A 20,071-nucleotide genomic window follows, 5' to 3' on the forward strand; every position below is an offset into this window, starting at 1 on the left:
CTCCCTGACTTCAGACTATACTACAAAGCTAAAGTAATCAAGACAGTATGGTATTGGCACAAACACAGAAATATAGATCAATGGAACAGCATACAAAGCCCAGAGATAACCCCACACACCTATGGTGAACTAATCTATGACAAAGGAGGCAAGGATATACAATGGAAAAAAGACAGTCTCTTCAATAAGTGGTGCTGGGAAAACTGGACAGCTACATGTAAAAGAATGAAATTAGAACACTCCCTAACACCATACACAAAAATAAACTCAAAATGGATTAGAGACCTAAATGTAAGACCAGACATTATAAAACTCTTACAGGAAAACAGGCAGAGCACTCTATGACATAAATCACAGCAAAATCCTTTTTGACCCATCTCCTAGAGAAAGGGAAATAAAAAGAAAAATAAACTAATGGGACCTAATGAAACTTAAAAGCTTTTGCACAGCAAAGGAAACCATAAACAAGACAAAAAGACAACACTCAGAATAAGAGAAAATATTTACAAATGAAGCAACTGACAAAAGATTAATCTCCAAAATATACAAGCAGCTCATGCAGCTCAATATCAAAAAAACAAACAACCCAATCCAAAAATGGACAGAAGATCTAAATAGAAATCTCTCCCCAGAAGATATACAGATTGGCAACAAAAACATGAAAGGATGCTCAACATCACTAATCATTAGAGACATGCAAATCAAAACTATAATGAGGTATCTCCTCACACCAGTCAGAATGACCATCATGAAAGTCTACAAATAATAAATGCTGGAGAGGGTGTGGAGAAAAGGGAACCCTCTTGCACTGTTGGTGGGAATGTAAATTGATACAGCCACTATGGAGAACAGTATGGAGGTTCCTTAAAAAACTACAACTAGAACTACCATACGACCCAGCAATCCCACTACTGGGCATATACCCTGAGAAAACCATAATTCAAAAAGAGTCATGTACCAAAATGTTCATTGCAGCTCTATTTACAATAGCCAGGACATGGAAGCAACCTAACTGTCCATCAACAGATGAATGGATAAAGAAGATGTGGAGAAATTGAGTTATTTGTAGTGAGGTGGATGGACCCAGAGTCTGTCATACAGAGTGAAGTAATTCAGAAAGAGAAAAACAAATACCTTATGCTAACACATATATATATGGAATCTAAAACAAAACAAAACAGAAAACTGGTTCTGATGAACCTAGGGGCAGGACAGTAATAAAGACGCAGACATAGAGAATGGACTTGAGGACATGGGGAGGGGGAAGGGTAAGCTGGGATGAAGTGAGAGAATGGCACGGACATATATACACTACCAAATGTAAAATAGATAGCTAGTGGGAAGCAGCCGCATAGCACAGGGAGATCAGCTCAGTGCTTTGTGACCACCTAGAGGGGTGGGATAGGGAGGGTAGGAGGCTGACACAAGAGGGAGGGGATATGGCGATATATGTATATGTATAGCTGATTCACTCTGTTATACAGCAGAAACTAACACACCATAGTAAAGCAATTATACTCCAATAAAGATGTTTAAAAAACAAAAAACCCTATACAGGAAGGGGCCTTACATCCCTTAATGCAGTGGTTCCCCAAATCTAAACTGCATGTAAGTGCCAAGCTGGTCCCGGCTTCCAGTTTTTAAATAGATTTCCAGGTCCTACCCTAGAGATTCTGATGCAAGGTATCTGGGGAGGGGCCCAAGAATCTAGCAGACTGTATACTTTCTGAAACTCCCCACAGGTTCTTATGTGCAACTGGGTTGAAAAACACCCTCCGATCACCCTCCCCACCCCCTGCTGAGACTGATTTCATTAGCCCCAGTGTTGGTGAAAATGGTTGCCAGGGCTCTAGAAATCATAATTTCTGATGGAAGGATGTAATCTCTCTTAGGCATATTCGGTCAGAAAAAGAAATCACTGCTAACATCCAGCCCTCTCATTTTACAAATGAGATTTTTGCCCTAAAACCTATTTCCCCCCACTCCTCCAACTTGCCTTCCTCTTATCTGTAAATGGTAACAAACCCACCCATTAGTAAAAAAAAAAAAAAAAAAAAAAAAAAAAGTCAGCAAACTTGGGAATCATCCTTAATTGTCATCTCCACTCCACAGTAAGCCTCCCTTGACTCATCTCTTACTCTTGACTATGAGTAGTAGAAAACCCAACTCAACTCACATAAACTGAAAAAGTCTGCATGTAGGTGGTAATCCAGATTGTTCCTATCAGAGTTTAGTTTTTCTCCAGAGTGCCCTCCTCTGTTTCATCATCACTCTGGCAGCAAAATAACAATAACAGCTCCAGGCTTTAAATCTGGACACAACAACCAAGGAGGAAACAACAACCAAGGATCCTTTCTCAGGAGCCCCAAGAAAATTTCTCTCATCTTGCACTGGCACAAACGGAGACATTCCCTGGGACTACTGGGTCTCCAGGTACAAACTTATAAAACTGGCTTGGTGCGGGAATCCTGGACAAATCAATGGCATTTCCCACTTTCGAGCTGGGGATGGGGCCAGCCTTTTGTAGCATATATGGGCTGAGTGGCAGAGAGAGAGATAAATGAAGAAAATTTTAAGGTTTTATTAGGAAAAGAGAGCTGGAGAATCTACTACACAACCCGATCAAAAGTTTCCTCCTTTTATTCTCTCATAGCACCACATTCTTTTCCCTCATAGCCCCTATCATCTTTGAAATTGGACACTTGTGAACATGTAGTTAACATTTACCGAATACTTTGAGATGGCAGTGTTCTAAATGCCTTATATAAATGGACTCACTTAACCTTCATAACAATGCTACCATCCCCATATTACAGATGAGGAGACCAAGGTACAAAGAGATGCAGGAACTTCCCCAGGGCATGGAGCCCACAGCGGTACAGCATTGAGTCACAGTGATCAGACTTCAGAGCTCAGGCGCTCAACTACTACAATATGCTATTCTTTTTACTCACTTTGGTCTCACTCCTCCGCAAAACTCTAAGATACATGAAGCAGGGAATGCTGTTGTTCTATACATATCAGTCTCCAATGGAGTGCCAGGCACACAGGAAGCATTCAATTCCCCTGATAACTGAACAAATGAATAGATGGTTGAAAGAATGAGTGAATGAACAAATGAGGTAATGAACAAAGGAGCAAATTATAAAACCACGACCCAGATTAACAGAGCATTTGTGTCACATGTTTAATTATGGAAGAGTGTGGTCCAGAGCTTCAATTTCCTGTGTCCAGGCTGACTTCTCTAGTTGAAGGTCTGTTATCTCTGTTCCACATGGTCACACCTGCAGAGTCAATAGTCTTTTCTTCTTTGCAAAGCTACCAACCAGCAAATGAAAACTCCAGCAGGAGACAGTCACTTCTTTTGAGATAGATTAATATGTGAACATGTCCAAAATAGAGAATGATTTGAGTAAAGGATGGGATTTTCCCTCATTTAGCCTATATGCATTAGACAAACACTTTGTTCATTAAGAGTAAGAACCAAAAACTGAAAACATATACAAAGCCCTTCGTAGTATCAGGTACTGAGGCAATTTAAACATTTTTTTAAATCAACAATTTTAATAACCCAATCAAAGTCTCCACTTGATTTATAGAGATCTGAGTATCTGCAGACCATTTGTTGTAATTTTCTTTCATGGTGACAACATGACTTTTAAAAATAAATCATCTGGAAAATGTAAACAGCTAAGAAAAAATTACGGGACATACATATGTCGGTTCCCACTGTCCATGTCCAGAATTAACTCCACTCTCAGCAGAAAAATCATAGCCTAATCACAGCAAACACCGTCTCCAGAGAAACTACTAATTGGTACAATCACATTCACCCAAAAGCTATTAACCTGCCTGGTTCCTAAGTAAACAGTGGTAATGTGAACGGGGTAAAGTAAATCCACTGCTGACAGACATAACTTTCATGCTCAGTATGTATATTACAGCCTGTCCTTCTACAGAGTGACTTGTGAGTTTATCTTCCACTCCGAGAGCAAAAGAAAACAACCTGCTAAATAGGCAAACCTGCTATTAAACTATTTACATGTTTGCCTTTTGCCTTTATAAGCAGCTATATGTTTGGTCTTGAAAAATGCACCATCAGCAATATTTATGTCTTCAAGCCAAGCTTACTAATGGAAAGCTGGTTTTCAAAGATCATTTCCATCATTAAAAAAAGGGAGATGATGAACCAGAGATGCTCATTTAGGAAACACACTGCTCTATCAACGGAGCAGAAGGGTCTCCTACCCCATGCAAGAGACCACACGTTGAAGAAAATGTGGAGATGCTCATGGATGGACAAATTATGCCTGAAGGCAATGAGGGAATGGGGAGAAAATGCCCTTTTTGAGGACGAGAAGAAGAGACAGAGGGCCTGTATTTATAAAAGTAAATGACTGTGGCACTTTTTACTTTTTCCTGGAAAAATAAGGTTACCTTTCCTTGTGTTGTTTATTCTTTAAAGTCGAACCCCAACCCATGGGGTTACTGCCGAGCATGAATATTACCCTCATGTGTATCTTGGTACACGTCCTACTGGCCACTGAAAACTATAATCCAACCTATCAACTGCTCTAATTATAAACATTAGATAAAAAGAACACAAGGGAAGTAAAAAAATATATACTCTGTCACAAGGGCATGCTGTTTAAGCAAACAAAGAAATCCAGAATACGAACCGTACATCTTAATATTGGTCAACAGTTCACCGTGGACATTGGCCATAGTTTTTTTTCTTTCCCATCCCTGGTCTCACCCTGGTGGATCTCCTCTCCATTTATTCAATTCCCTTTTTGATTTTAAAAAATTTTTGAGACACCTCTTAGGCACTTCCAGTAAGGTTTAAAAATCAGTGCTTAAGAAAATGGTCCATTGTAGATTTGGGAGTAAAAACTTACAGAAGCCATTCGAAGTATTTTGAAACTAAACAGCCTTCCAAATGAGATCGTATTTCCACAGAGAAGCCTAAATAACAACTGAACTGAAACTAAAAAATATCCATTTCTTGCAAGGATGTATTTACAACGCCTCTCTTGCTGATCATCTTCCAGATGTGTGAATGCTTGATTCACATTATTCAAAGAAAAGGCCATGGAAACGCCTATTCTCATGTTGGCAGCTTCACTAAACTTCCTGTGTTTTGATAGGGGAGGGAAAAGTCCATCTCAAATTAGTCTACAAAATTTTTTTCATAAACTACACAATTTACTTATTAAAGAAAAGTCTGCCTTATAATCCCATTTGACATTGTAAGCAGTATGATGTCTCTACAATTATAAACATTCATAACAAAAAATATTGTGCAACCAATACAATAAAACACTGATTAATGAAAGGCAACAAACAAGTACGAGAGCATATGCCTATCGTTGCCAATAGACTTTAAGTTCTCACCAGTGGATTTAAATTCCTTGAGGGCAGGGACCAATTCCTACTTACTCAGTTTGTTGGAATGGACCTTTACTACAGAACTAGGTCTGGGGCGTACAACCGTGAACAGACAAGATTGCTCTCCCTTTAGAACTTACATTCTAGAGGTGGTGACAGTACCCACCAAAAGTGTTTTAAAAATTAATTTTAAATGTGTAAGTGCCAAAAGGAAAATAAATAAAAGCCTGAAATAGAAGTGAAAAATTGGGATACTTACAACTTTATTAGATAGAGGATCACTGGAGGTCAGTCTAAGGAAGTGACATTTGTGAGTTAAGCAAAGAACTGAAACCTGAGGAAAAAAAAACTAATCTAGCAAGGAATGGGAACCACACGTGCAAAGACTTTGAAGTGATCTGAGTTGGGCTTGGTTAAGGATGGCTGAAACATAGGGAGCGTGCTGGAGAGGGGCAGTCTAAGAGACGACCAGAGAGACAAAGGGAGCGGAGTCGAGCAGAGTCAGGAATCTGCATTATTACTCTGAGAGCAAAGGGAACCTGCTCTGGTTTGTGCTTTATAAGCACGACTCCTACTCTGCTCCACTGAAGAAGGGATTGCTAGGAGAGCGAGAGTAAAGCAGGGAGAATAGTTGAGAGGAGTCTAACAGTCCCAAAAAGACATGATGGGAGTTAGACCCAGGTGGTGGCAGTGGTCATGGAGAGACATGGACATATTAAAAACTAAGTTTTGAAGGCAGAATCAACACGATGACTTCCTTCAAGGACTGTAACTGGGAAGTGAAAAGCAGGACTCAATATAATTCCTAGGTTATAAGCATCAGCAGCTACATATTCGAGTGCAGACGTCAAGTAAGCGTTTAGGTGCTGAAAGAAGCTGGCGCTCAGAGGAGAGGGCCGAGCTACAGCGATAAGTTTGGGAGCCATTAGCACAAATTTACAAAGTGGCTTTTACAAAGTGCATGAGGTTTGGAAATCCAGTTCTGCTGTTACTTTCTGGCTTGTGTCTTTGTAGGAAAACTACTGACTTAGTTTTCTCACCTGTAAAATGGGGATAAAAAACACCTGTTTTTTAACAGGATTGTCTAGAGCAGAAGTCAGCAATCATTTTCTATAAAAGGCCAGATAGGGCTTCCCTGGTGGCGCAGTGGTTGCGAGCCCGCCTGCCGATGCAGGGGACACGGGTTCGTGCCCCGGTCCGGGAAGATCCCGCATGCCGCGGAGCGGCTGGGCCCGTGAGCCGTGGCCGCTGAGAAAAAAAAAAAAGAGCAGATAATAAAGATTTGGGGCTTGGTGACCATAGGGCCTCTGTCAAAAATACTCAGTACTGTATTGCAGCACGAAAGCAGCCATAGATAATAAGTAAACAGACGAGTGGGGTTGTGTTCAAATAAACCTGTATTTACAAAAATAAAGGGCATAGTTTGCCAGCCCCTGGTCTAAAGCAGTGGTTATCAAAGTGTGGTCTTGGACCAGCAGCATCAGTATCACCTGGGAATTGTTAGAAATGCAAATTCTGGACCTCAGCCCAGACTAAGTGAATCAGAAACTCTGGGGCGGGGATCCAGCAATCAGTATTAAAACAAACGCTACAGGTGATGCATGTTAAAGTCTGAGACCCTCTGGTCAAGAACATTAATAAATATATACTGCTTAGAGGTATTATTAATACATATCTATTATTTTTTTAACCTGGTTTGTAGAAGTTTAGAGTATCATTTCTAAAGGTAGAATCAAATGCGAGATAATTCTGGTGGATCAAGCAAAACAGAGATAACAAACTCTGTTAAACTACAAGGTGGACTTAGGTAAGACTAGTTGAGAAATTAAAGATTGTTTTTATATACTCTATTTCAAAGAACTCCTATACTTTCTCATATATTAAGATAGATTTAATTTAGTCATGTTCACACTTCACTTATTAAAATGAACAATATAATTTCAAATATATATCTTCAACCTAACTTCCAACAGAAAGAAAGGTTAACACCAATTATCTTCCAGACCCCGAATGGCATTTTAGCTATGGGTTAGTAGTCTACTGCTATAACTAACACACTTAGAACATAGAACAAGCAAATTTATCAAATGCCAGTTAATATTTTAACAGAAAAATTTGACCATTTGAATTTAGGATCAATGGGGGAAGTTAAAACATAAAGGGCTGGGCTTCCCTGGTGGCGCAGTGGTTGCGAGCCCGCCTGCCGATGCAGGGGACACAGGTTCGTGCCCCGGTCCGGGAAGATCCCACGTGCCGCGGAGCGGCTGGGCCCGTGAGCCGTGGCCGCTGAGCCTGCGCGTCCGGAGCCTGTGCTCCGCAACGGGGGAGGCCACAGCAGTGAGAGGCCCACGTACCGCAAAAAACAAAAGAAAAAAAAAAACAACATAAAGGGCTGTCAAGAAACTAAATATAATACCACCCACTTTCATATTGCTTTACTAGTACTACTAGAAACTAGGCAGAAATCTGGTTTCCTAGATCCAGCCTATTGAACCTTCCTCGAATTAGATAAAAGAATTATGGATGAATATAGAGGGGTCGTGCCTACTACCTACTACCACTAGGCTATATTCATGACAACTGGCCTTAGCAAAATTCCATATGAAAACTGAAATAAAATCAGTAAACAATGGTTAACAGCTTTGGAGGGCACCAACAGGAAGGGGTAAGGACCGGACAACAGATCGTTCCTCAGAAGAGGGAAGACCAGCTTCCAAAACTGAAAAGAAATTCAATCAAGCAGGCGCTGCACAATATTACAAGAGTCAGAGAGTAGACACTGGGTGGTCTTCAAAGTGAGCAACAGAATCAGACAGATACAACACAGAGTAATGGGCTATCCCACCAGGTATAAAGTACATGTCACTGGAAATCTAAGGAGAGGAAATATTTGTAGAACCAAGCGAGAAGGCCATCAGTTTAACTTCAGGCAAACTCAGAAAAATCTCTCAAGCTGCCTAGCTAACGAGAATTAAATGGCTGAAACCAGAGCAAGAGGCGAACTGAAAAAAGCTGGGAGCTGTCTGGGGCCAGAAAACAGATTTGCTTATTTGTTTGTAAAAGCTTAAGCCACAATGTATTTGCCGACGTTGTGTAACGGATTACTGAAAATGTATATGAAGATACAATTGTGAGATACAAAATACTACTTGATTTGCTCAACCAGAAGCACTGACGTGCAATCTGAAACCGATCACAAACTACTCACAAGTTATACAATGCTGCTAGTACAAAGTTCCACAGCTCTAAATTTGAGAATTTTAGAAATTCCTGTCAAAATTCACAGCAGTGCCAAAGGGAAGACTATCCAACTAGTTAAGGGCATCCACAAAATAAAAGAACTGCAGCAGCAAATTTAGGCTTCTATATTTAACCAGGGATCCCATTACTTGCAGATCCTCTTTCGAACCCAACCTCTTAAAAGAAATGAAACTTGAAAGGGATCGGTAACTTGAAAAGGAATAACTCCGTATCTTTTTCATAGGGCTGCAAAAACCTGTGTTAAGATTATCTGAAATTAAACCAACCAAAATTTTAATCTCATATTTTTTTCCCTTTCTGTCATAGGATCAGAGATGACTGGAATCATATTAAATAACATCTGAAAGTTTAAGCCAGGAGTTTTCCAAACTTATAGTTGTTCAGAATCCTTTTAAAGGTAAATTAAGGTGTTAACATAATTATTTTACTGTTACTTTATTTAAATATGTTCACAAAAATCTAGATATAAACTTTAGATGCTTACAGCTCTAGCTTTTAAAAATCTTTTTTCTTTTTTATTTTTTTGGAGCAAATTATAGCCACTTTATTCAGAAAGTCAAGAGTCTGAGAAGATGATGGGCTAGTGTCCTAGAGAACCGTCTTACCGGGGTCTGGGTGCTAGGTCATTTTACAGAACAAAGAAAGGGGGAGGTGAGGAGGTAAAATCTAAAAAGCTTTAAAACCAAAACCAATTTACAGAATACCCACAAACACAAGCATAAAACGAGTAACAATTATACTAAGAAGCTAAATTCAATGGGATGAAAGATGTTATTTTTCAAAGCACATGCCTACAGCACTGAATGCTACACACAGGTTCAGCATGCTAATGTTACTGTGGACCCCAAAATTGCTTTTTTATGAACCATTTTTCTCTGCTTGAACTCTTACAAAACCATACATCAGCCCATTAGGTCACTGGGCTTTATCTAACCTTAAAAATTTACATATTCTTTTCCCTTTAACCCAAGGTAATTAAAATAGCACAGCTTGGTGTCAATATTTCTTGCTTTATTGTATGTTTTATAATGATGGTAAGATGCATTATTTTTATAGTATAATTTTATACTTTATACTATATAATTATTTACTTTTATATTATAATACAGTTAATAATTTATACTTTGTACTTTGTTATACTTTATTTGTATCCTTTATGAGTCAATAAAATATATTCAAATGCATGGTTGTACCTGTTCTTAAATACATACCCTAAAGATTTTTTATTCTAAAGTAGTTATAAAGGTTGCAAACAGACTCTCATAGCTTACTTCCCTGCCACTCCTAAGGACACAACATAAAAGATACACCAGAGTTCAGCTACACCAGCCTAACAAATCATACAGACTTTTTAACTTTCCATTAAAACAAAAATATACACTGGCAAAACTATATCCAAGCATGCATTCAGCATTTCATTATTATTTTACAAATTTAATGAGCATATTTAACTGTGGAGATTTTTAATATAAAAGTGGGGGAAAGTGGACAAATACTGCATGATCTCACTTATATACAGAATCAAAAAAGTCAAACTCATAAATGCAGAGAGTAGAATAGTGGTTGCCAGGGGATGGGGGATGGGAGACATGGGGAGATGTTGGTCAAGGGTACCAACTTTCAGTTATGCAGGATGAGAAAGTTTTGAAGATCTAATGTACAGAGAGCATGGTGACTATAGTTAATAATACTATATTGTATACCTGAAATTTGCTAAAAGAGTAGATCTTAAGTTTTCTCACCACACACAGAGAAAACGATAACCATGTGAGTTGATAGATATGTTAATTAGCTTGATTGTGGTAACCCTTTCATTTGATACGTATATCAAAACACCACATTGTAGCTTTAAATATATACAATTTTTAAAAATAAATTTATTTATTTATTTTATTTTTGTCTGCATTGGGTCTTCGTTGCTGCGTGCGGGCTTTCTCTAGTTGCGGTGAGCGGGGGCTACCCTTCGTTGCGGTGCGCAGGCTTCTCATTGCGGTGGCTTCTCTCGTTGCGGAGCAAGGGCTCTAGGCACACGGGCTTCCGTAGTTGTGGCACGTGGGCTCAGCAGTTGTGGCTTGTGGGCTCTAGAGCGCAGGCTCAGTAGTTGTGGCTCACTGGCCCAGTTGCTCCGCGGCATGTGGGATCTTCCCAGACCAGGGCTCGAACCCGTGTCCCCTGCATTGGCAGGCAGATTCTTAACCACTGCACCACCAGGGAAGTCCCTACAATTTTTGCTTGTTAATTATACCTCAATAAAACTGGAAAACAAAATAAAACAACTATCTTTAAAAAAGAATGGGAAAAAGTGACAGAATAAAACTTCATAATACTAACAACTAAAAGCTAATTTTTCAACAACTGCATTCCAGAGGAGCAGATAAGAGAACAATCTACCCAGACTGGAATCAGCTTCTAACATTACAAGGCTTGTATCCTTGGGGAAATATTTAAACTTTCTTTACCTCAGTTTTCTCATCTGTAAATGTGTCAGAATCACGTGGTCGACTTGTTAGAACAGACTGGTGGACCCCACCCTCAGTTTTTGATGATGTCAGGTTCCCTGATGATGTTCAGTAGTTGTGGCGCAGGGGCTTAGTTGCTCCGTGGCATGTGGGATCGTCCTAGAACAGGGATCGAACCCGTGTCCCCTGCATTGGCAGGCAGATTCTCAACCACTGCGCCACCAGGGAAGCCCAACATTAGAATATATTCCCTAAAAATTGTTTATTCCATCTGCAGAACTTAAAACTTTGGCTTGAAAGGTAAAGTTTTCATTCAACATATGGCTAGTCTTATCATGCCTGGCAGAATAATGTCTATCTAGAGAAGAAGATATGCAAAGCTATCAAGCTAGAAAATGACGGGTTTCTTAAAAATCTTCTGTAGTCACATATTCCTCCTCCTCACACTCACCCTGAACTTTCAAGTCTGAAAACGACTACAAAAATAACCAGGGAAGGGCTTCCCTGGTGGCGCAGTGGGGTTGGGAGTCCGCCTGCCGATGCAGGGGACGCGGGTTCGTGCCCCGGTCCGGGAGGATCCCACATGCCGCGGAGCGGCTGGGCCCGTGAGCCGTGGCCGCTGAGCCTGCGCGTCCGGAGCCTGTACTCCGCAACGGGAGAGGCCACAACAGTGAGAGGCCCGTGGACCGCAAAAATAAATAAATAACCAGGGGAACAGAAGTGGTCATATACCCAACCAGATGAACAAAATCACGGAGGGCAGTTCTCAAACTGTGGTCCCCAGGCCAGTAGTCTGAACATCATCAGGGAACCTGACATCATCAAAAACTGAGGGTGGGGTCCACCAGTCTGCTCTAACAAGCTGACCAGGTGATTCTGACACACACTCAAGTTTGAGAACCTCTGGCTTATGATAAACGAGCCCTGATACTGAACAACCACATTTTCATTATAACATTCCCTTCACAGGTGGGAGGCTCTGGGCATACATTTTTACCTTTCCTCCAGATATTGTAGTGAAGATTCTACCACAGAGCCAGGGCAAATTAATCCACCTCAAATCAGAAGGGGAGAGAGGGGCTTCCCTGGTGGCACAGTGGTTAAGAACCCACTTGCCAATGCAGGGGACACAGGTCCGAGTCCTGGTCTGGGAAGATCCCACAAGCTGCGGAGCAACTAAGTCCGTGCGCCACAACTACTGAGCCTGCGCTCTAGAGCCCGCGAGCCACAACTTCTGAAGCCCGTGCACCTAGAGCCCGCACTCCACAACAAAAGAAGCCACCACAATGAGAAGCCCCCGCACCTCAACGAAGAGCAGCCCCTGCTCACCGCAACTAGAGAAAAGCCCACGTGCAGCAACAAAGACCCAATACAACCATATATAAAAAAAAGAAAAAAAAATGACTGCAGCAAACATGAGGAGAGATCTACCCAGAATAGCACAAAGTACTCAGAAAGCAAACAGAGAAGTGTGAACATTTCCAGATTTCTATTTCTCTGGTTTCCTTGCTAGCATACTCCCAGAGCCACTGACCCTTAACTCTGAGGAAGAACTGAAAATGACCTTTTTGAAGTATATCACTGAAAATTAAGTTGAAAATTGGTTACCTGAGTAAAGCTCAGAAAACACTAAATATTTTAACAGAAACAAACAAACAAAAAACACAGACTTAGAAAACTTAGTGCTAAAAAAACTGGTGTCAAGTTCATTTTTTATTTTTATTTTTTTTTATTTTTCCAGTACGCGGGCCTCTCACTGTTGTGGCCTCTCCCGTTGCGGAGCACAGGCTCCGGACGCGCAGGCTCAGCGGCCATGGCTCACGGGCCCAGCCACTCCGCGGCATGTGGGATCCTCCCGGACCGGGGCACGAACCCGTGTCCCCTGCATCGGCAGGCGGACTCTCAACCACTGCGCCACCAGGGAAGCCCTCATTTTTTAATTTTAAGAATACAGTTTGTAAAATCTCTTTGAAAGTACATTCTTCGAGCTTCAAGAAATATATACATAAACAAAATCAATGAAAATTATAGCAATCATGTTTTTGTCTTTTATAGCACTACTCATTCTATAATTATGAAGTATATGCTGTTGTCTAATGGAAATGATAAATAACACCTTCATTCTCTAACAATAGTTATAAACACTAACAATTCTTGTTTTTTAATATGATAAAAAATATATAACATAAAACAAGTTCTGCTTCTTAATGGGGAAATGGAGATAATGCTACATATATATATATATACATAGCCTCTTTCTGAACGTAGGTAAAGGTAAGTATTTGAGGAGTATTAGTGACCTTCCCAAGATGTTAGGTAGAGAATCAGATATTCTTGGTTCTCCAACCAGTTTTAAGTTTACAACTCAATTTATGCCGGTGTGATTTGTTTTTTAAGTTATGTACAGTTAAGCACTTTTACTAGTTCAAATATCCAACTTTGGCTGAAATGTGCTAAGTCTGACATTCCTCCTATACAAGACTACACATCTTGAATAAATGGGAACCAATCTGTATTGGCATATATTTGATCTGAAAGTGGTTCATTTGCTCCCAACCCCTACCCCTCCTTGCACCTAGCAGAAATAGCTCTGTATCAGAGCATTCTGGCTGAGCACTCCTTCGGGCTGACTCAGGTTAAGCGTCCTTAGGTTGACTCTGACCGGAAGGTGGAGCCACAGGGCACATCACTATGGCAACCCCCCACAACAGACCCAAGCTACTCGCGCAGTGCTCCCATCTCTGACGTCACAGGTAGAGCCACACACCCCCCCCCAAAGAAAAGATGTGTGAGTAGATATGCTGCAAGACATTATCATTTTATATATAGAAACCACAATCCTCCATCTCAGTGGCTTGGCAGAAACACAAACTTTGCCAATTATCTATGGTCACCCATGTCCCTGTTTGCCCTAAACAGTCCAGTTTTATACTTGTTATGCTTGTGTCATTTTAATGATGCCCCCCTTTCTTAATAAAAATTGTCCTGGATTAAACAAGAAATTATATGGTCATCCTACAGACAGGCCTATTTCAGAAAAGGGACAGGCATGACAGACAAAGCAGAGACAAGTTTACTTGGGGATGTTTTCAGGCCTTTCTGCTCCAGGCTACCTTCCATATTTTGTTCAGTGACTGTAGAAAATACTTAGGAGACTTAACAATAGTCTTAAAGTCCAACCAAAAAGTTCTCTACTTCAAATGTAGAACTCGGCAGCAAAGCAAACAGCAGGTCTTCTTCCTTCTCATTTCAAAGGTGCTCAGAACGATCCAGAATATTAGGCATACTGCTGGATGGTAATAATGTGATGAATTCACCCCTCTAACAAGTTCAATTGCAGAATCATCACTTCTGGGAGTTTTACCCTTAAATGTTTCCCCCCAAATTATCCTAACTCTCCCCACTATTTCAACAGGAAATGTGACAAACAGCACTCAGTATCTAATGACTGCACTTGTCCACTCAACAAATATTTATGCCCAAGATCAAACGTGGCAGCCCTTAGATCTCTGAAGCCAACCTTCAGATGTGTTTTGTTTAGCCCAGATAAGATTCTTATACGTTTAAAATATTTGCTGATACTTTAAAATGTGGACTCATACATAAAAATCCAGATTTCCATCTTCTCTTGAGAAATTCGAAGCTCCAGCAACACTGGGCTTATATTCTGATAATGTAATTTCCAGTTGGAGCTAGCAGCAGCTTGAGAAAGGACCTCTCTATTTAGTCCTCTATGGCCCTCACTCAACCTTCTTCCCCGCAGTTTGAGTTTGTAACCCCTGATTTATAGCTGGAGGTAATCTTTAGGTAGACAACATCTGGCCTTTCAAACTAATGATCCTCTGCCAGGGGCTCTCTAGGTTTGGAGCTAATAGGAATCTATATCTTTAGATCAAAGACTCAACTGGGAAATGGCAATAAACAGGAAAAGTTTGTTTTTTCTTTTATCAAAAAGCCATATGGCTTCCACTGCTCCTACAGGACCAAAGCGGGGAAATAAGCCTAAGCATATTATTATTTGTAAAGAGCACATCCAGCCTCTAATATCTAAATACAAAATGAAGGTAAATAAAATGGGATATTTTAACTGACCTTCCAATGAGTCCAGGGAAGACTCAACAGCCACTGTTGAGAATTTAAGGTGCCATAACCCATAAACAAACTTTGACCATCAATGAAATTAGCAATGATGTGTCATGCATCTGATCTGGAGAAAATAACCACCAAGAATCATAAAATATTCCTTAAAGTCCTGGAAAAATGCAACCACTTCCACCTTACTGACAGAACCCAAAAATCTTAATACAATAAAGACGGTGATAACATTCAGAATAAAGAACATGCTGCACTCGAATTTCAACCTAGGTGAAAGCTAAAAATAAATTTTTAACAAATAAGCATAAAATGAAATTCATTTTAATCATGGTTAGAATCCTGAGATCATCTGTGATAAGGTATTTTACCATAACAGCGGTAACATAAACTAAAATATTGGGAGTTCTGAGCCCTTAGGATATTATACTAGTTTACAAAGTAACTGATGGAATCTAAGACAATGAGCTTTATTTTCTTCAGCTCAGCTACAGGCCTTTTTGTGAAAAACTATTGGACAGTCTTTCAATTACAGATACTGGGATATATGAATTTTCAAAAATTAAAGCCTTATTTACAGGAAGTTTTTCTCATCTGACTATTAATTTCCCAGCTGCTAAAGAAACCCGCCACATAGTACAACTGAGACTTTATTTATTTATATTTAGACAACACTATTTTTCCAAAGAATCTAAAGTATTTTGCCCAAACATTCAGTAACTATTATAAATAACAGCAGCTGGGGGGCTCTTGATATGGTAAACTCCTTACACATTTTTTTAAAAAGGGGAGGTGCTGTTTTTCAAGACACAATCACTGTAGTAAAGATTGTTTAGATACCTCTCTCCAGACCAAAAAGGACTGTGTCCGTTTTTTTTAAGGAAGTAAAAGCACTGTTTGGTAACAGGCGCCTTGATTTAGTAACCTCTGGAGAAATATTAGAAAAGAGATGTTCACCTCTTCTACAAGACTGATTTTTAAATCACCCAGGTAGGTAATGATTCTGTCTCCATCTAGTGTGGAAAAAACTGCAAAAAAAAAAAAAAAAAAAAAAGTCTTCTTTCCACTCAAAATCTAAAAGCAGATTCGTATTTTGCTGACAATCTGACAACGTCTAGTAACTTCTGTCTAAGCCGGGCTCCGAAACAGCTTCCCAGATCCAAGATCTGCAGGCGCTGCTGTGACTAGGCTGCGACTGTCCTAAGGGGCTGAGGTGCAGGACTCGACCAAGACCGAGAGTGTGTGCGGGGGCCTCTAGGAACCCAACCCTCTCCCGCTTTCCCTCGTAAACACACACGTGCACGCACGCACACACTCGGCCAAGGCCGGGCATGCCATCTGCAGTCACACCCCAAGACATCGAGATCCTCCCGGGACGCGCGCTGCTCCCGCATTCTCCTAGGGCGCACCAGCTCCTCCACCGTCCCGAGACCGCTCTCCGCCTCCCTCCCTCTTCCTTGGCCCTGCGGGGAAGGAACCGCCGCCAGAAGCAAGCTCCGGACTCGGGGTCAGAGGAGCGGGACCAGCCTGCGCTCAAGCGCCGCGCGCGCCAGCAGCTGGACCAGAGTCGGTCTTTAACGCGGGGTCCCAGCGCCGGCAGCCCTGCCACTCCTCCCGGGTGTGATGGACCCTCCCCCGTGCCTCCGAGCCGCGGTCTTGCCTGATTGGGGTCTGTGGCGCGGAAAACGTGGCAGGCCATCTGCGACTCCGGGTCGTCTGGCTGCGCCTTGATCAGGTAAGCAAAGTAGGTGAGGTCGTGGCTGTTGTGGATGAAGCGCGAGATGTGCTGCGCCTTGTGCTCGAAGATGAACACTGCCGGGTTGGGCTGCGCGGCCGTAGGGCCAAAGCCCCCAGCGGCACCGGCTCCCGGCGCGGGCACGCAGCGCAGGAAGGGCGCGCTGAGCACCAGGAGCACCTCTCGGGGCGCCGGCGCCCCGCAGCCGCCCGCCTCGGGCTTCTGGCTGCGCCGGCGGATCTCGGCCATGAGCCAGGGCAGCATGGGCAGCGTGGTCCTGCGGTCCAGGCACGACCCTCCCACGTACCACAGCCGGAACCTCTTGTCGCCCGGCTTCCCCTGGCCAGGCTGCGCAGTGGCGCCCGGCTCGGGCTCCAGGGGGTGCGGGAACGGCTCATCCTGAATGCAGCTGGGGGGCTCCATAACTCGCGCCTCCCGAGGGCACGGAGGCGGCCGGATCGGCGCGCCGCGCCCCCAGTTCTCGCGTTGAAGGCGCCGCCGAAACTGTGCCAACAGCCGCGCTGGGCCCCTGCGCCCGCCTCGGCGCGACCCCGAACTCCGCGCTTTAGTGGCCCTGCCCCATGCGGCACTTCGGGCGCGGCTCGCAGGCTCTGGCGGCGGGCACCCGGGGAGCGCCCGGCAGCAGGACTGGCAGGAGAGGGCGGGTTAAATCGCTGTCCTCCTTTCTCCGGCTCGAGCCTGGGGCCGCACTTCCCCGTTCCTCGTCCGCGGCTCCGCTGGGTCAGAGGACAACGCCGAGGGTCCCGCGCCTCCGCCGGTCGCCGCCAGTTCCAGCGCTGCAGAGCCGTTGCGGCCGCCGCGCTCGCCCCGGGCGGGCACGGGGAGGCAGGGCGGGGAACGGGCTGTGCGCCGGAGGGGGTGACTTGGGGCGGAGCTGACTCCTACCAGGGTGACCAGCTGTCACCTGGAAGGTCGGGGCTCCCGGGCTTCGGCGCGATCGGTTCTCGGGGAGGGCCTGCGAGAACTATTTCGATGGAAAATAACAAAAACAAAACGTGGCCTCGCGGGGGCCGCTCCTCCTCCGGTCGCCGCAGCCCAGCTCGCTGCTCCTCCTCCAACTGTTCCCGTCCCTCCCTCGCTTCTTCCTTCCTTCCAGGCTGCTTCTTTAATCGGGCTGCCACCCCGCCTCCCGTCCGGCGGGCGGAGAGTGTTGCCTATGAAAGCTTATCGGTAAAGTCACCTCTTCGCCTCTTTCTCCGGCCGCGATCCCCGACCGCCCCTCCAACCCGCCCCTCGGGCAGCAACACTGCGCCCGGCGCCGGCACTGCCCGGACCAACTCATCATCTCCCGGGTCACCGAGATCTCCGTCTTCTTCTGGGCGTCTCTGCTGCCCCCTGGAGAGGGGACCACTCTCAATGGGACGCTGGGATTTTTTTTTTTTTTTAATTAATCATATTTGCTTGGTTTCAATTCCTTCTAAAGCCTGCATCATAATTTCTGAATCGTATTTCCTAATAATCTCCAAAAAAAATACTCGTGTTTTAAATCACGAAATTACGATGAAATTTCTTTTCCATTTCAAAAGAAATTTATTTATGATTTTTTTATTAACACACATGGGGCTCTGGTCATCTGAACAAAAAGAAAAAAAAATTTTAAGGCTTTTTAGGTCTTTGTTTTTCAAGGCAAATGAACACTGGTTACATGTTTGATTTTGACCTCAAATCCTAGTCAGATCTACTGCCCTGGTGACTTAGAAGGGACTTTATGGGCCCTGATAGGCCTTTTCCTTTCTCCAGGCTCTCAAGGCTCTTGGTAGATTGTCTCTTTGATGCCATACTCTTAAACCTCTGTAATGTGTGAGGATATTACAATAGTAAAGTGTGCTCCATCATTCCCTATTCAAACTTCTTTGTCGTTTAGGGTCAGATAGGTTGTCTAAATAAATGCACCTGACAGGTTACACAATAAACACGAGACAATATGCCACAAAACATAGCTCTCCTCCTTTGTCTCACAGAGGTATTCAAGTTCCAAAATATGTGCCCACCGTCTTCCATCTCATCTCCAACTCTCTTTTGGTTCTTCCCAGCCTTATCCAAAGCAGTCTCATTCCTACATTGCTTCACCAGCTACATCCAAGTAGTGCCTTCCACTGCACCTCTAAAGTTGGAAGATTCTGACCCCAAGTCTTCACATGGGTGTTCCAAGGTTCCAGAAAACAATCAGGTCACATGATAACACCAAAATACAAGGCCATGCCCAACATTTCAAAAACACTGCAAAGTAACAAAAATAAACTGAAACGAGTTTTGATTAAGCCCTGTTTCCCTTATGAGAGTATTTCTCAAAAGAAAGTTATTTTTTAGGAACCAAATACATTTGACAATCTACACCCATATCAAGGTCACCAGTCACTGACCCTAAGGGACACTGTTACATGGGAGTAAAAAACATACAAAAACTGAATAGAGAAAATGAACTGTTTCAGTTTCTTCCAGGTATCAGCCCATCCTTACCAGCGGACCAGAGTCCATCAGCTGTGAAAGCCAACCCTCCTTCAAGACGATTTGCTTTTCTCTGTCTGCCAAACCAGCTCCACCATCAAATCTGCCATCTTTGCAATCTCCTTGGCTTTCTCCTCCACCTTCTGGCACAACTCTGGCACTCTCTCATCAGCTTCCCCACTGGGATGCTGAAGGTGATTCAAGGCTTTCTCCTCCGAGGTCTCCACCTGCATTTCTATCTGCATGAGCGTATTATCCATCTTCCACAACTTGCTCCTGGTCCTCAGATACACTCTCGTGGGAGAGCCACCATATCCTCCCGCATCCCACGGACTACTGGAAGCAGGAACTGCTCCAAATCTTCCTAGGGCCCCAAAACTTCCACTTCCGCCGGTGCTTCTACCTTGTCCCGGTCCAAGGGGTGCATTTTTCCTGCCTCATCTTTAGAACCACACGACCCTCACGCCCTGCCCTGGGACAGCTGATCAGCAGTTACTGCTCGGGTCAAAAGCGACCCACACTCCTTGTCAATAGTATTCCTGGGGCTTCCCTGGTGGCGCAGTGGTTGCGCGTCCGCCTGCCGATGCAGGGGAACCGGGTTCGTGCCCCGGTCTGGGAGGATCCCGCATGCCGCGGAGCGGCTGGGCCCGTGCGCCATGGCCGCTGC

At 43.3% G+C, this 20,071-nt stretch overlaps 2 protein-coding genes and 1 long non-coding RNA gene across 11 annotated transcripts in view; 1 reads left to right on the forward strand and 2 right to left on the reverse strand.

Moving 5' to 3' along the window:
• The window catches only part of TBC1D4 (TBC1 domain family member 4), a 640,377-nt gene that overhangs the window by 582,547 nt on the left and 37,759 nt on the right, over nucleotides 1-20,071 (reverse strand). For 6 of the 7 annotated variants that reach the window (XR_008619072.1, XR_008619073.1, XR_003682569.2 and 3 more), the window contains exon 1: nucleotides 16,861-17,441. The exons of the other annotated variant lie outside the window; for it this stretch is intronic. Coding sequence is in view for 3 of the 6 variants with exons in the window: in XM_028497455.2 (XP_028353256.1) it covers nucleotides 16,861-17,358 (498 nt within the window). In the remaining 3 variants the exon portion in view is untranslated. Of the gene's footprint in view, nucleotides 1-16,860; nucleotides 17,442-20,071 lie in introns of those variants that run through there. 7 annotated transcript variants of the gene reach the window in all.
• Nucleotides 16,846-20,071, forward strand: part of LOC114487465 (uncharacterized) — a 32,682-nt gene continuing 29,456 nt past the window's right edge. For 2 of the 3 annotated variants that reach the window (XR_008619074.1, XR_003682574.2), the window contains exon 1: nucleotides 16,846-16,935. This is a non-coding gene — a long non-coding RNA (uncharacterized lncRNA). The remainder of the gene's footprint in view (nucleotides 16,936-20,071) is intronic. The other variant, XR_003682576.2, reaches the window with a different exon arrangement.
• On the reverse strand, nucleotides 19,390-20,064 carry LOC102988505 (MORF4 family-associated protein 1-like). Its single transcript, XM_024123172.3, is given in 2 exon segments — nucleotides 19,390-19,696; nucleotides 19,699-20,064. Coding segments are annotated over 2 exon segments (372 nt in total). The 5' UTR covers nucleotides 19,832-20,064; the 3' UTR covers nucleotides 19,390-19,457.

The sequence above is a fragment of the Physeter macrocephalus genome, chromosome 13 (assembly GCF_002837175.3).
Source record: "Physeter macrocephalus isolate SW-GA chromosome 13, ASM283717v5, whole genome shotgun sequence".
Lineage (NCBI taxonomy): Eukaryota > Metazoa > Chordata > Mammalia > Artiodactyla > Physeteridae > Physeter > Physeter macrocephalus.